Source organism: Siphateles boraxobius, unplaced genomic scaffold (genome assembly GCF_051911475.1).
Source record: "Siphateles boraxobius isolate OS27281-9 unplaced genomic scaffold, OSU_SipBor_1 9, whole genome shotgun sequence".
NCBI lineage: Eukaryota > Metazoa > Chordata > Actinopteri > Cypriniformes > Leuciscidae > Siphateles > Siphateles boraxobius.
In genome coordinates, this window is record NW_027509219.1 from 26,972,046 (window position 1) to 26,986,100 (window position 14,055).

Below are 14,055 nucleotides of genomic sequence, written 5' to 3' on the forward strand. Positions count from 1 at the left end.
TGAGAAATGTCTGAAAAATGTCTTTCTTTTTTTTTGTCCATACAATGAAAGTCAATTTGCTCCAATGTTTTTTGGACACCCAACATTCTTCAAAATATCTTCTTTAGTGTTCAGCAGAAAAAACGAAAAAGTCATACAAGTTTGGAATGATTCGAAGGCGATCAAAGGAAAAAAGCAAGAACAAAAAAAACAACAGAATTATACAGCTTTAATAAGTTAACACAATTTTAAAAGAGAAAAATAAGAAGAAACGTACTTTTGCCCCCATTTCAAAATTTGTGAGCAAAGCGTAATCTGATGCATGTCTTCTTCATTCTATGTTCTTCACATCATTTCCTTTTCTCTCTTCCCTCCTAATAATTAAAAGGCCAACAATGAAAAAGAGAAATTTCACTCTCAAGCAGTACTTAGCAGGACTATGGCTACCTAAAATGTCGCCTTGCTAAATGAGCTTTACAGATAATATCAATAATGGCACAAATTTACAAAAGCATATTTTGACACATCTATGACGCAAGATCCATGACGGATCCCAATATGAGCCAAGAAACAAATGCAATACTGTGATGGACGTTTCTTAGTGAACCCTATGACGGAGACCCCTGTAAGACAAGCTTATTATGGCATCAGTGTCGGGGGGTCGTAAAGACCGGCCCCGCACCATTGACCCTGACAGGCGCTAAATGCTACATTGAGTATTTATGGGACACAACCACACCAGCCAATCAGAAATCGCCACTGTCATCTGGCCAACAAAACATGAAGGTCATCGAAGGCAAGAAAAACTTATACAACTATAATAGTAAGCAATAGTGAAGTTGAGTCATCAAATGAAACCCTTCAACAACTGATGCTTGACCCGCAGGTCAGATATTTCCCATGACCTCCAGTCGCTCAGAGTTCTGCTTTATTCTTTTAGAGACCGTGATCAAGAGAATATAAGCGTCTGCCTCAAGTGAACAATTTAACAGGATAAAAGAGACAGATACAGTAGATAGATAGATAAAAAAAATAATTAAATCTCAAAGTCAAACACGTTTCGCAGGATCAATGTGTAGATACGACTGGCGTGTCCTCTGGGTGTGAGACTCAAAAGCTCTCTCGCTTTACTTCAAAGAAGGAAGACATTTGAATTTCTAATCTCGATGCTATCAGCAGGCCCAAGGCTCAGCGACTGGCAAGAACCTGCGTATACAGGAAAACTAGGACAGTATCTGGGCTACATGAGAGGGATTCACACCTAAAGCCCAATTAATTATCTTCATCAGGACTTTAGTAGCCAAGCAGAAAACAGAGAGTCTGCGCTACAGGATAATGGAGGGTGTGTGACTCAGCCGGAAAGTTTGTAACACCACTGAAAGCATTTTGCCGTAAGGCCACATACATTTCTCAGACAATTCAGTCACACCTGCAGACAAGATAAAGCGATACGCTGTGAAACAGTTAGACAGGGATCTGTACAAATGAGCAGGTGTGATGCAACAAAAAAAAAAACACAGTTGCACAGCAGGACGTCCTGCAATAGGAGATACACCTGTTCATGTGACATTTAGCTCTGGAAATGTCAAACATGACTGTTTTTGCTTCATAATTTCATGTTTTATGCATCACTTTAAAATGTGTACTTTGTGAAAAGGGTTGAGAGTCAAAGTGGGAAGTTTCTAGAGTTTCATAAAAATGAATAATCATCTGCATCTCAGTCTATGCACTGGATTGATGCAAAAATCTTAAATAAGAGACGAGATGAATATTTTTAGACATTTCTTATGTTACAAAAGATTTCTAATACAAATAAATGCTGTTCTTTTGAACTTTCTATTCATCAAAGAATCTCGAATAAAAAGGTATCATGGTTTCCACAAAAAATTCAGCAGCACATCTGATAATATGATAATTGATAATAAATGTTTCTTGAGCATCAAATCAGCATATTAGAATGATTTCTGAAGTATCATGTGACACTGAAGACTGGAGTAATGATGCTGAAAATTCAGCTCTGCCATTACAGGAATAAATTACATTTTAAAATATATTTAAGTAGAAAACAGTTATTTATTATAGTAATATTATTTCACAATCTTACTGATTTTACTGTATGTTGATTAAATAAATGCAGCCTAGGGGAGCATAAGCCTTATTTCATAAAAAAAAATTTAATCCTACCAATCCATAATGTAGATTAATAAAGAACAATTCTGTCTTATCCGTCTTTTTTTTCCCATAGACCCTTATAATGATTGACAGTAGAGGCCAAAGAAAGAGAAAGAAACTGGGATTAGCTGTCATGTAGGCCTAGTTATACTGTACATAAAATATCTATAACGGTACTCGAGAGCCATCTAGTGGTCAAATAATGTATTGACAAAAAACAACTGGAAAGAGTCTGAAACAGCCACTGGAATAATCCACTAATTTAATCCAACAACAACCACACAAAACAAATGAGTGTGCTTGACTGAAAGGAAAAAAAGATGGGTTTAAAACAAGTCGGACCAACTAAAATACGCCCAAAATCCTTTCAAAACTGTCCAACAGACCAGGGCACAGTTTGATAAACATAGCCACTATGTTAAGACTAGCTAAAACTAGACTAGCCAAGAGTTAATCTGTCTTGCTTTTGGAATTCAAATTAGGCTAATCTAGCTTTTTAATGGTTTATGTTGTTAGTTTGTGTTTTTTCAGCAGGGCATGCCCAGTATCCGATAAGTGGTCAACATTAGTATGGTGCACAAAAGGGCCTCATTAAAGTCATTCATTTGTATTCATACACAATATAACACAGAGTATGTTTATTGACTCCGTAAAAGGTATTGGTTAGCCTAACGTAATGCAATCAAAAGCTCTGAACTTTTTCCTCTGAGAACAAATCACTGCACCAGTAGTGTTTTCAAGATTTTACTCTCAACTTATCATCATAAAGCAGCAAGAATTTTTTTTAAATTGTTGCTTCAAAGCTAATTTTTCTGTTCAGATTTCTATCTTTAACTTTCTTCCCACACCAAATCGGGAAGATCTGAAACTCTTGCTTTACAGAAAATGTTAAAGCAGTTGAGAGCATCTTTGAACAGTTCAAAGTGATACAAAATAGAAACACTATTTGAAAGCCTCACATAGGGTGAGAAAAACTGTTTTCTCAAGTTTCTTAAATTTGAAAGCAATTTTACACAAAACATGATTCTTCATGATTTTATTGGACTTGTACAGATAAACCTTCCTTAGAAACAAGCCTTAAATGAATCTGAGAATAGATAAATCACCTATTACATAATTAGCCATTATATTTACACATCAAAGTTTACATAGTACAGTAACTGTAAGTAGAAGGTTAATAAAGATTTATCGGTAACACCTTCACAATAAGTTTCAACTTGTTAACAGTTAATGCAATAGCTAACATGAACTAACAATGAATAATACTTTTACACAATTTATTCATTTCAAATTTTATACAAATTAATTTATCATAAACAAACTTGAATTAGCAATTAGTATAATTATAAATTAACATTAACCTAAAAATGCGGTAAAAATAGCTGTTCTTTGTTAGTTGATAAAGAGTTAATGACACTTAATACATTATCTATTGTTAACCAACTGAACTTTATTGTGAAGAAGTTTATTTCTCAATTTGACAGTTCAGTATTGAGCAGTAGTGGGCAGGATAGCGTTTTGTGTGTATACTACAGAGATTGATGTGGATGTAGACTAATATTCTTTACAACAGCATCAGTTATATCAAAAGTAAACTGGTGTACTCACAACTGATGAGTGCATATTAATGAAAGCTGTAAGAAGCCATTACATATATCCTCTTCAAAGCTGAGAGGAATACAACTTTTACCTCAGAAAGAAGTCCAGAAATATTTCATCATTCAGCAAAGGCACAAACACATTGCCAGCCTGAGAGATTAAGTGTCCCACTGCATCTCCATTGAAAAGAAATGCCATTCATTTCTGAAAACATTAACGAGAAGACTGTGACATCACTTCCTGTCAACCTAGTAGCTGTTCACTGTTCCTTAAGCCTTAGGAGAAGTGTATCCCGGCAGAGTTGAAGGCATGAAGAAGCCTACCATAAAATATGGATGCAGAAAAGATGCTTAATGAAACGCCCTCCTAAAAAACAAACATTTAAAAGCATTTTTCATGGTGTGAAGAATGTCATACTTACACCATGAAATCATCAATATCCATGGAACGTGCCCTCTTTTCATTAAACTTCGACTCTTGAAGGATGCTATCAATTTTCTGAGTTATGTTGAAATCCTGTTGTACTTCCTGTAGTACAATTTGGAAATGAATTTTAATATAATTGTGTATCAGGTCAAGTATTAAGTGCCTAAAGCCTTGTTCAGACTGTCAGTCCAAATCCGATTTTTCGTGCATAAAAATATTCAAAACCCATTTCTGGAAATCAGTTTCTGTCAACCGTTCTCAATTTTTTGTTGCTTCAGTCACTTTCTCACGCCACATAAAATGTATAAACACATCAGATGTTGTTGCAGAAACACATGGTCATATTGTAAGACAATATTGCAAACCCCTCCAAGTTATTTCTGTCATATGCCAACTAACCCAACATCATTGCCATAGAAACCAACTCAGATTTTCCAAGAAAATGAAACCGCGCCACAGGACATATAAATCAGTTCTGAACAGTTAGCATACAAAGTGGACAGTCAATCATTTAGATCAGATTCCACAGATACACACAAATAATCGGATTTCAACTAACTGTGAACATAGTCAAAGTGAAGCAGACTCACTATGTTGTTGACAGAACAGTGGATTCTGTAATTCTTCTCTAATAATTGCTCAACCGCAGAAGACCTGTGTTGAAAACACAAAAACATCAATCCATTATCAAGATTGGCCAGCTTCTTGAATTTATTACTATTTAACACTCAACAAAAACAAAATTTAGTGACATCTTACTTGAAGGCAGCACTGAGCGTTTTGTTCTTTCGGACAAATGCAATTCTAACAAGACCATCCCATTCCTTTAAATGTGGAAAAAAAACTGTTATATCATTTCCAATAACTGCACAGACAGTATTAGATACATGTCTATCGCGAGACATATCGTTATTGTTTTATCACCCAGCCCTAGACAGTAAACATTTTAAATATACACTTACCTGGAAGTTGACAGGTGGCGGAGGATTTTTGGGCTCTATCCTCACCACGCTGGACTCTACTTTTGGAGGTGGTCTGAAATTGTTCTTTCCCACCTTTATAAGCATAAAATGTCAGTATCTCTACATATAACAGTTATAATCTATGCATTCCACACAAACTTGAGGATTTATCCATTCTCAAGCAGCAGTCATAACTTGTTTTTACATATTTTCATATGAATAAGAAGTAAATAAATTAATACAGGCACAAATAGCAGTCAATTAATGAATGTTGGGACTCTCCAAACCTTCATGAGATGGTCCACGCGGGATAGGAGCTGTGTGTTGATGGACAGTCTGCAGTATAGCTTGTCTCCTGGTTTAGCCACCAAACGCATGGCAAATTCCCTCTGAAACATCAGCACCGCACACCTACAGACAGAATAGATACAAAACTCAATTACTGGCATGGCAATAAACTGATCCTCTTCTGGCTCTGAACATGTTTTCACCATTTATTTTCCATTGTAATGCCTTGTGTTTTTACTGGTTTGTAAAGTTATAGACAGTAAAAGGGGAGAAGACAAGCCACTCGCACAAAAACGTAAATTGGTGAAATCATAACACTCAATATGACAGCAGTAGGTATTAAAGCAGCACTATGCAGTTTTTTTAGCTTCACTGAACAGCTTCGGACTAGGGCTGGGCGATAAATCGATTTTATCGATTAACTCGAATGTGTAGTTTACGCCGATTTTTTAAATGAAAATCGGTTTTCTCTTTAACAACCGCCGACGCTCCCATCTGGGCTCCCGTTAGGCTTGGGCGGTATCCAAATTTTGATACCGTCAAACCTCCTCTCTATTTTACCGGGGTATACGGTATTACCGTGACTAATTAAAAATTATGACATAAGGCTCAGACAGCATCACAAAACTGTTGGCTTGTGCCTACACCGTTCAGAAACTGAATACCAGATCGGGCAAAAAAATAAATAAATAAAAATAAAGGTCAACCTGTGCACTTTGTGTCAGCCGTAGCCCTATTTAGACTCGACTATTTTTAATATATGGGCCGTTATAATATGGTGGTGCCAAATAATTTTTTAACCCAGGTGCTGAGGGGGTGGTAGATATAAATACTATCTATAAATGAGCAAAAATGGGACAATTAATCATATTTAATTATTTTAATTATGACAATTGTATTCATTTTATTAATTCATTTAAATTAAATTAACAAGCAAGAAGTGCATTTGTAAATCCGGTGACATGCATCCATTGATTTTTATTAATACAACTTTTCTGTCAGTGCTGCAAAGATTAAGTTGACGATCGCCATCTCCTAGTGAACGCGCATATATAGAGAGAAATGCAAATCATGCATTACATAATCAGAAGGTATAGGCTAGCCTTTTTATTTTCGTTTGAGAATTTTTTAGTTTAAAGAAATTGACGATTGATATCTCCGTAGTGAACGCGCCTATAGATAGAAATCATGGATTAATCAGAGAGTATGCTATATTTCTTTTCCTTTTGAATTGTTTCGTTTAAAGAAATTGACGAATCGCCATCTCCATAGTGAACGATAGAGATAATCAGAGAATAGGCTAGCCTATTTCTTTTCGTTTTGAATAGTTTCGTTTAATTTGATGATCGCCCTTTCCGTATGAACGCGCATAGAGAGAAATGCACATCATGGATTAAATAATCAGCGAGTGGCCTATTTCTTTTCGTTTTGAATTGTTTCGTTTAATAAAATGTCAAGCTTTATTTAGATATCTGTCATGTCTGTGAGACATACACTGAGTTTCGGTTAATTTATGATGAGATTTCAATGCAAGTGACCGCGGCGCGCCAGCGCACGATCATGTCATGATTATGTTGTCTGCTATATTTGATTCTTATTTATTATTGGTTGATAAAAAAAATATTAAAATTAAGATACAATTTATACAAAACGAAATTCACTTTAAAGAAAGGCCTTTTACAAAATGAAACTTAATTAAGTGGTCAATGTCTGACTCCCGATGCATCCCATCTTACTCGTGCTGTTCAGTTTTCATTATCAACGTAAAAAAAAATAACATTATAATATTTTAACAAATATAAACTAATGCGCTTATTTATTGAACTCGGGGCAAAATGCATCCTCGCAGCAGTGAGTGGGTGGTTGTTTCAGAGATGCGACGTTTCCATCTCTCGCAGTCACCTTTTTTATTGCAACCTTTACAAATTGCCTCGTCAGTATTTACCGCCTCTCCCTTATCTCTCTCTCTCTCTTTCTCCTCCACACTGTCACTTGATGACAACTACATAAGCATTTTTAGGCATTGAATAAATTATATTTATATATTATATATAAGTGCCGGTAATGACGGTATTGAAACTGATACCGTTGCTATTTTAAGACCCCGCGGTATACGATATTACCGAAATACCGCCCAACCCTAGCTCCCGTAGTTCCGACCGGGCTCAGCGCTTGCCATGATAGTGATCCACAAACAACATGGCAAATGAGCAAGACCGCGGCAGCAGAAGCACACCTGCCGAAAACATTTACAAGCTGAATCTGCAGGCCGCCAACTCTCACGAGTTCACTGTGAAAGACTTTTACACGCTCTCACGCGACGCCACACATCCATTTTCTCACGCAGAGAAAAATCGCGAAGCAAAGAGGACACTGACACCGACAGACATGACAGAGCAGGTTACTATCGATATGAAACAGATTCTCAGCTCTCAGATTCTGTCAATTTTATTACAAAATTCAAACAATAAACACCGTTTTGGCGCTTGTAAATGTGACGTGAAAGAACGCTGGCAGATCTCAGTTCAAGCGGCACGTGAACCGATCATCTGTTACTCTTTACTACCAACTTACCGAAATGTAATAAAATCGATCGATCAGTGTTTTTCAACCGTGGAAAGATGTCCATAAAACAGCTGGAGAACAACATATGTCACGTAACGTTACATTTACCTCAGGAATCCCTTTTAATGACCCATAGCACGCATGTTAGTTAGACGCATTATAAAATAAAAAACGCATTATATTTAATTTGAGTTAGTTTTAACCTTTAATAGTACCAGCTGACAGGGCTCTCTGTATGTTTACAGCATTAGGTGATTTTTTTTTTTTTTGGGAGAACAATTAACACATTAACGTATCTACTGTACCTATTTATCCAAAGGAATTTATATTGAATCAAGATCAGAATAAAATCACAAGAATTGAATTGAAATTGTGAAATTTGTGTTAGGCAATAATAAAAACAGTAGCATACCAGTAAACTTAATAAAATTATGTTTAGTTACCAAATTATTTGACAATCACAATACACTTATTGTGATGCAAGTATTTTTTTTTTTTTTACACATTTCCCCAATCCCAATCCACCCATTTTATTTTGTTACATTTTCATTGTTTTCAAAGACAGGGCCTGTCCTCTTGTCTTTTTGGCTTGTTGTTTCTGATTGCACTTTAATGGAGATCAAATCCCAGAAGGGAATATTAAAACAAAATAAAGTTAGAACTTGTTTTGAACAATTTCTTTGTCATCTGCAGATTGATTTTAAGTAGGGAGAGAAAAAAAACGATTTAAATCGTAAATCGGATTTTTTGTGAAAAATCGGGGATTTTTTTTTAGGCCATATCGCCCAGCCCTACTTCGGACTTATTGGAATGGTTATATGACTCTTTTCGGGTTGAATGGTGGTGGTCTCGCCCCCCTCTGGTGCCTGTGAGTGGAAAAACCGCACTTGCAACTTTGGGTCGGTGGACCGCCGGCCTCAGCGTCAGGAAGTATCGCGTGATTTCAGCTCTCGCAATGTAATTGTGAATTGCTTTACAGCACTGCACACATTACACGCATACACGCCCCCATCCAGGATCCGGCTAGCTATAAGAACAACTATCGTCATGGCTAAACCGGCATATAAGAAGCAGAAAGCTAGGAAAGCATTGTCGGAGGAACAGAGAAAGAGGAAACGGCAGACTGACCGAGCGAGGAGTCAGACACGAGTAAACATCGGACCCGCGTTTTCAGAATGGCCAAAAAAAATGAAGAAAGTGCAGTTGGAAGAGCCTAGAAAAAGGTAACGAGAATCTGACAGCGCGAGGAACCGGACAGGAATCCCACTCGCTTAGGCTTTCACTGTTTAAGTTGATTCCTGCGATTATGAAAACAGTTGTCAATATTTCACATAATTATCAGGACATAAATAAGCCTACACGTTGTAAATAGTGTAAATGAGCGCAATTTGCAAACTATAATGATAAATTGCAAAAATCATGTCTAACAACATCATAACTGACATCGTTACGAAATAATGCGACGTACATGATGTAACTTTATTGATGTCATCTGGCATTTAGGCTCAGGTAAGCCTAACGCGGTAGGCTACTTTATTATTATAAAGTGCAGAGGCCGTGAGTGCAGATCATAGACTGTCATGCTCTGCGTGAGTTGTATTTACGACAGTAACGTTAAATACAAGTACTCTACAGCGACTCTAGGGGTCGCTGTTTGACAAAAACGGAAATCCTGCATAGTGCCACTTTAAAGTCCCATCGTTTGTTTTCTCTATAATGCACTTACATTTAATGAATCAGCCAAAAAAAAAAAAAACAGTTTATCCAATTTCTTACCTAAAAAATGGCCTGTGAAGTAACAGCTTGAACACGAAAGGTGATGATATCTAGAAGGAAAAAAACAAAATCTCAGTGTGATTAGCTGTGATTGGGTAACAATTTACAGTAAGGTTAAAATTGTTAACAATAGTTAAAGGTACACTATGTAACTTTTTTGTTCCAAATTAACTAAATTTAAGTCAATACAATATCAATCCTTCTTCCAAAACGTGTTTTTGTCTTACCCTGATTCACGGTTAAGCCTTTTATAAGTGTTTATATTTTAGACCTGTCAGAATGGTTTTAAAGGGAAATTGCGAAGTCACTGGCCTGTGCGTGTCTCGTCATATACGTAAATAAAGAAAAGTTGCACAGGCTTGAGGTATGGGGTGAGTAGCATAGGTTAGTTGTCATTAAAAAAACGCCAAACAGAGGAGAGTCTGCTGGCAAAGAAAGACCACGACAGAGCTTGTAATAAAACGGGAATCAACATTGACTTGGCTTTTCAGAAATGGTAAGAACTGAGGGATTTGAAAAGCAAAAGCGACGCGGAGATAACGTTTTTATTACTCAACAGGTGAGTAAGGTAATTTATTGAACAGATAAATGAAATTGCCATATGCATAGGGCTGGGCGATAAATCGATTTTATCGATTAACTCGAATGTGTAGTTTACGCCGATTTTTTTAATGAAAATCAGTTTTCTCTTTAACAACCGATCAAATCATAAAATCGATCGATCAGTGTTTTTCAACCGCGGAAAGATGTCCATAAAACAGCTGGAGAACAACATATGTCACGTAACGTTACATTTACCTCAGGATTAGGGGTGGGCGATATAGCCTCAAAGTTATATCACGATATTTCAAGAATATTTGCGATAATGATATTTATGACGATATAGATATTTTTGTTGTTGTTGTTGAAAATGTTCTTATTATGTTTATCTCGCCTAAATGTTTGCTCACTCATTGCGTTTTTAAAATGTGGTAATTTTGTTGTTAAGAGTTTACACAACACAAGGAAGCTTGATTTCAATCTTTGAATTAAATGTTAAATGTGTGTAGGTCTAACACCAGTATTCAGAAATACTACAGAAACATAATAAAGTAATCAAATGTAAAATAACACATAGTCTTTTAATTCTGTTTCCTGATTAAATTAAATACATAGGCTAATAATTCTCATTCATTACAATTAAAGCTATCTTTTGTTGTTTTGACGACAACATTAATGACAGACGCACAGCCTATGGCTGCTGTCACTTTTACAGCTAGTGCACGGAGCCATTTCTGTTTTCATTATACTGTCTGTCACACTGTCACATGCGTTTTATACATAACCGACTGTGTTTATGAGTATACTTACCAAGACCGGAAGTTTAACACAATTTTGCGGTTTCCCCCCCATTAAAGCGATATAATCCGCGAAAAATAACTTTAGTTTCTCGCGAGCTGTAGGCTACTCTTTGTATGCACGCAGTGCAACTCTCTCAGAGAGTGCGCGAGTAGCTTACTGGATAGTTTAAAACCGCTTTAATGTTTAAAACCGCTTTAAAACTGATAAAAATTAAGAAGACTTGAAAATTATAAACTTTAGTTAAGATGCACTGATGGGCCGATTGTGCAAGAGACCATTCCGTCATGTCCCGACTCCTAAACGCGCGCGAGAGAAGACGCGCGTCGGCAGCCCCGCTGAACACTCAAGCTGTTTTTGAAATTGCTAAATCGTCATCGGAGGCTGGCAGGCTGCTCTCGCGCTCAGACAGGTGTTGTTGTTGCTGTGCGTGCTAGGGAACGTAAATGCGCCATACGTCATTGCGTCGCTATATCATTGATATCGCGATATGACACTTTTTTTATCATGTAAAAATGTATACCGGTATTATCGTGGACGGTATGATATGGCACACCCCTACTCAGGATGCCTTTTAATGACCCATAGCACACATGTGGACTTAAAATAATTGCTATAGAGAGGAGTATTTTGCTAAATATGATAACTATATTACACATTTATTATATTTTGACCTATATCATTAAGATAGTATAACGTTGTTATTATAAAAAACGCATTATATTTACCTTATTAACCTTTAATAACCAGCTGACAGGGCTCTCTGTATGTTTACAGCATTAGGTGATTTTTTTTTTAGAACAATTAACATATTAACGTATCTACTGTACCTGATATTTATCCAAAGGAATTGATATTGAATCAAGATCAGAATCAATTCACAAGAATTGAATTGAAATTGTGAAATTTGTGTTAAGCAATAAAAACAGTAGCATACCAGTCATTGTACCATGTAAACATTGTTTACATTGTTAATAAACGTAATAAAATTATGTTTAGTTACCAAATAATTTGACAAACACAATACACTTATTGTGATGCAAGTTTTTAGTTTTTTTACATATCCCCCAATCCCAATCCACCCATTTTATTTTTTGTTACATTTTCACTGTTTTCAAAGACAGGGCCTGTCCTCTTGTCTTTTTGGCTTGTTGTTTCTGATTGCACTTTAATCCAGATCAAATCCCAGAAGGGAATATTAAAACAAAATGAAGTTATAACTTGTTTTGAACAATTTCTTTGTCATCTGCAGATTGATTTTAAGTAGGGAGAGAAAGAAATCGATTTAAATCGTAAATCGGATTTTTTGTGAAAAAATCAGGGGATTTTTTTTTAGGCCATATCGCCCAGCCCTACATATGCATACAGCTTTCTAACTGAGTTCATTGTAAAGCATTATCTATTGTGAAGGGTCATTTCATTATGGTTGTTGTAGCGCTGTGCTAGAATTTATCTTTTTTTGAACTGCTAGATGGCCAAAAGTTACATAGTGTACCTTTAACTACATTAACATGAAATAAAAATGAAAAATACTTCTAAAACATTTATTAATCTCAGTTAATGTTAATTTTAACATTTAGAAATACATTATTAACATCAAAAGTTGTATCTGCTAATATTATTTAATGAGCTAACATGACAGCAACCAAAGAGAAAAATCTCTGAGCAATACCTGATAAGGCAAATTAGCCACGCACACGTCAAAAAAGGGCAGCTCTGTCTTTAGGACGTCCCCTATGAGGATCTGAAGCTTGTTCTGCATTGGACTGTTCGAGAAAACAGATTTTACAATCAAACAGATGTTGAAGTTGTTGCTGGAGTTTTGACAGTGGTAGCAGTGAATGTGTATTTACGTGCACTGGACTCTTTTCTGAAGCTCAGCAACAAGCCTTGTATCCAACTCACATGCAACCACCTTTGAATTACAGTAAATAAAGTAATTAAGTTTTGTTTGGGGGGAAAATAAAAATAATTTAAAAAAAACACATCACTACTTAAACTCTAGAAATAAACATTCAGTGTAACTTATTTACTTTCTTGGCTTTCTCCAGGAGTTTGACAGTCATGTTACCAGTTCCAGGACCAACTTCTAAAATCACATCTGTTGGTCGTAGTGCTGCCTGGAAAGATATTTTTGTATTAAATCAATACAACGATTATATTGTGCCGTGACAATGTCAATGTGATCAAGCATTCAGAAAACTATTTCAACTGTCACTTTCTTTGAAAAGAAAATGACAAATTTGCCAGAAAAAGTCACATTCCACATTACTGACCTTCTCTATGATGGCATTGACAACCAAAGGGTTTTTCAAAATATGCTGACCAATACCAGTATTGAACATAATTCCTGAAACACACGAAGAAACAGAGATGTTTTGTGTATATTATTTATTGGTCCACTCTAACAAATTGTATAGATGCGTGTCAAAACATAATCCCATCAAACGTTTTTTTTTTTAAAGTAAAACGTATTTTACGCGTTATAGTGATGAGACTGTGGATGAAAATGGTCTTAACTGTCATGAAAATAATGTCACAATGTCCTATGGGCAGAAAAAATAAGCTTAATTTCAATTATGTGACGTGGACGTGTTGTTGACAGGTTTCTAAAGGCTCTCCCTTAATACAAATTAGATTTATAACATGTTCAACTTTCACTACAGATCTAAAAGGACAGACTTCATTAAATCGTCAGACAGCATGAATACAAAACATCTCAACGAAACCTACCTTGACTCTTCACCTCCTGATGTTTTCGAGATTTTTTCTCGGTTTTAACCTTCGGCATTTTGATAAGTAATGGCTGAGATTCCAAAGAGTGAAATTTACTGTACAAATATGAGTATACGTTCAAGGTATTATAAACACGTGTAGCAGTAGCACCAAAAGGCTTTGGTGGTTCCTTTCAGCTGATCGGATGGAAATTCATGTAACAGTCTCGAGCTCC

The 14,055-nt window shown here is 36.0% G+C and overlaps 1 protein-coding gene across 1 annotated transcript; it reads right to left on the reverse strand.

The window, feature by feature from the left end:
• Positions 1-3,172: 3,172 nt before the first annotated feature.
• Positions 3,173-14,042, reverse strand: dimt1l (DIM1 dimethyladenosine transferase 1-like (S. cerevisiae)). The gene is made up of 12 exons (XM_077223470.1): positions 13,839-14,042; positions 13,382-13,455; positions 13,139-13,225; positions 12,959-13,020; positions 12,778-12,871; positions 9,768-9,817; positions 5,426-5,549; positions 5,139-5,231; positions 4,936-5,000; positions 4,767-4,830; positions 4,172-4,278; positions 3,173-4,069 (listed from the first exon to the last, which is right to left on the reverse strand). The coding sequence occupies exons 1-12, from the start codon at positions 13,894-13,896 to the stop codon at positions 4,027-4,029; spliced, it is 921 nt and encodes a 306-aa protein (XP_077079585.1). The 5' UTR covers positions 13,897-14,042; the 3' UTR covers positions 3,173-4,026.
• Positions 14,043-14,055: the final 13 nt, after the last annotated feature.

Excerpts from the sequence above, each read along its gene's own strand:
- dimt1l (XM_077223470.1), bottom strand. The coding sequence starts at position 13,896 with ATGCCGAAGGTTAAAACCGAGAAAAAATCTCGAAAACATCAGGAGGTG. Across the intron at positions 13,226-13,381 it reads TCAATGCCATCATAGAGAAG|GCAGCACTACGACCAACAGA; the intron begins GTCAGTAATGTG and ends ATATCTTTCCAG. Across the intron at positions 5,232-5,425 it reads GCGTGGACCATCTCATGAAG|GTGGGAAAGAACAATTTCAG; the intron begins GTTTGGAGAGTC and ends ATGCTTATAAAG.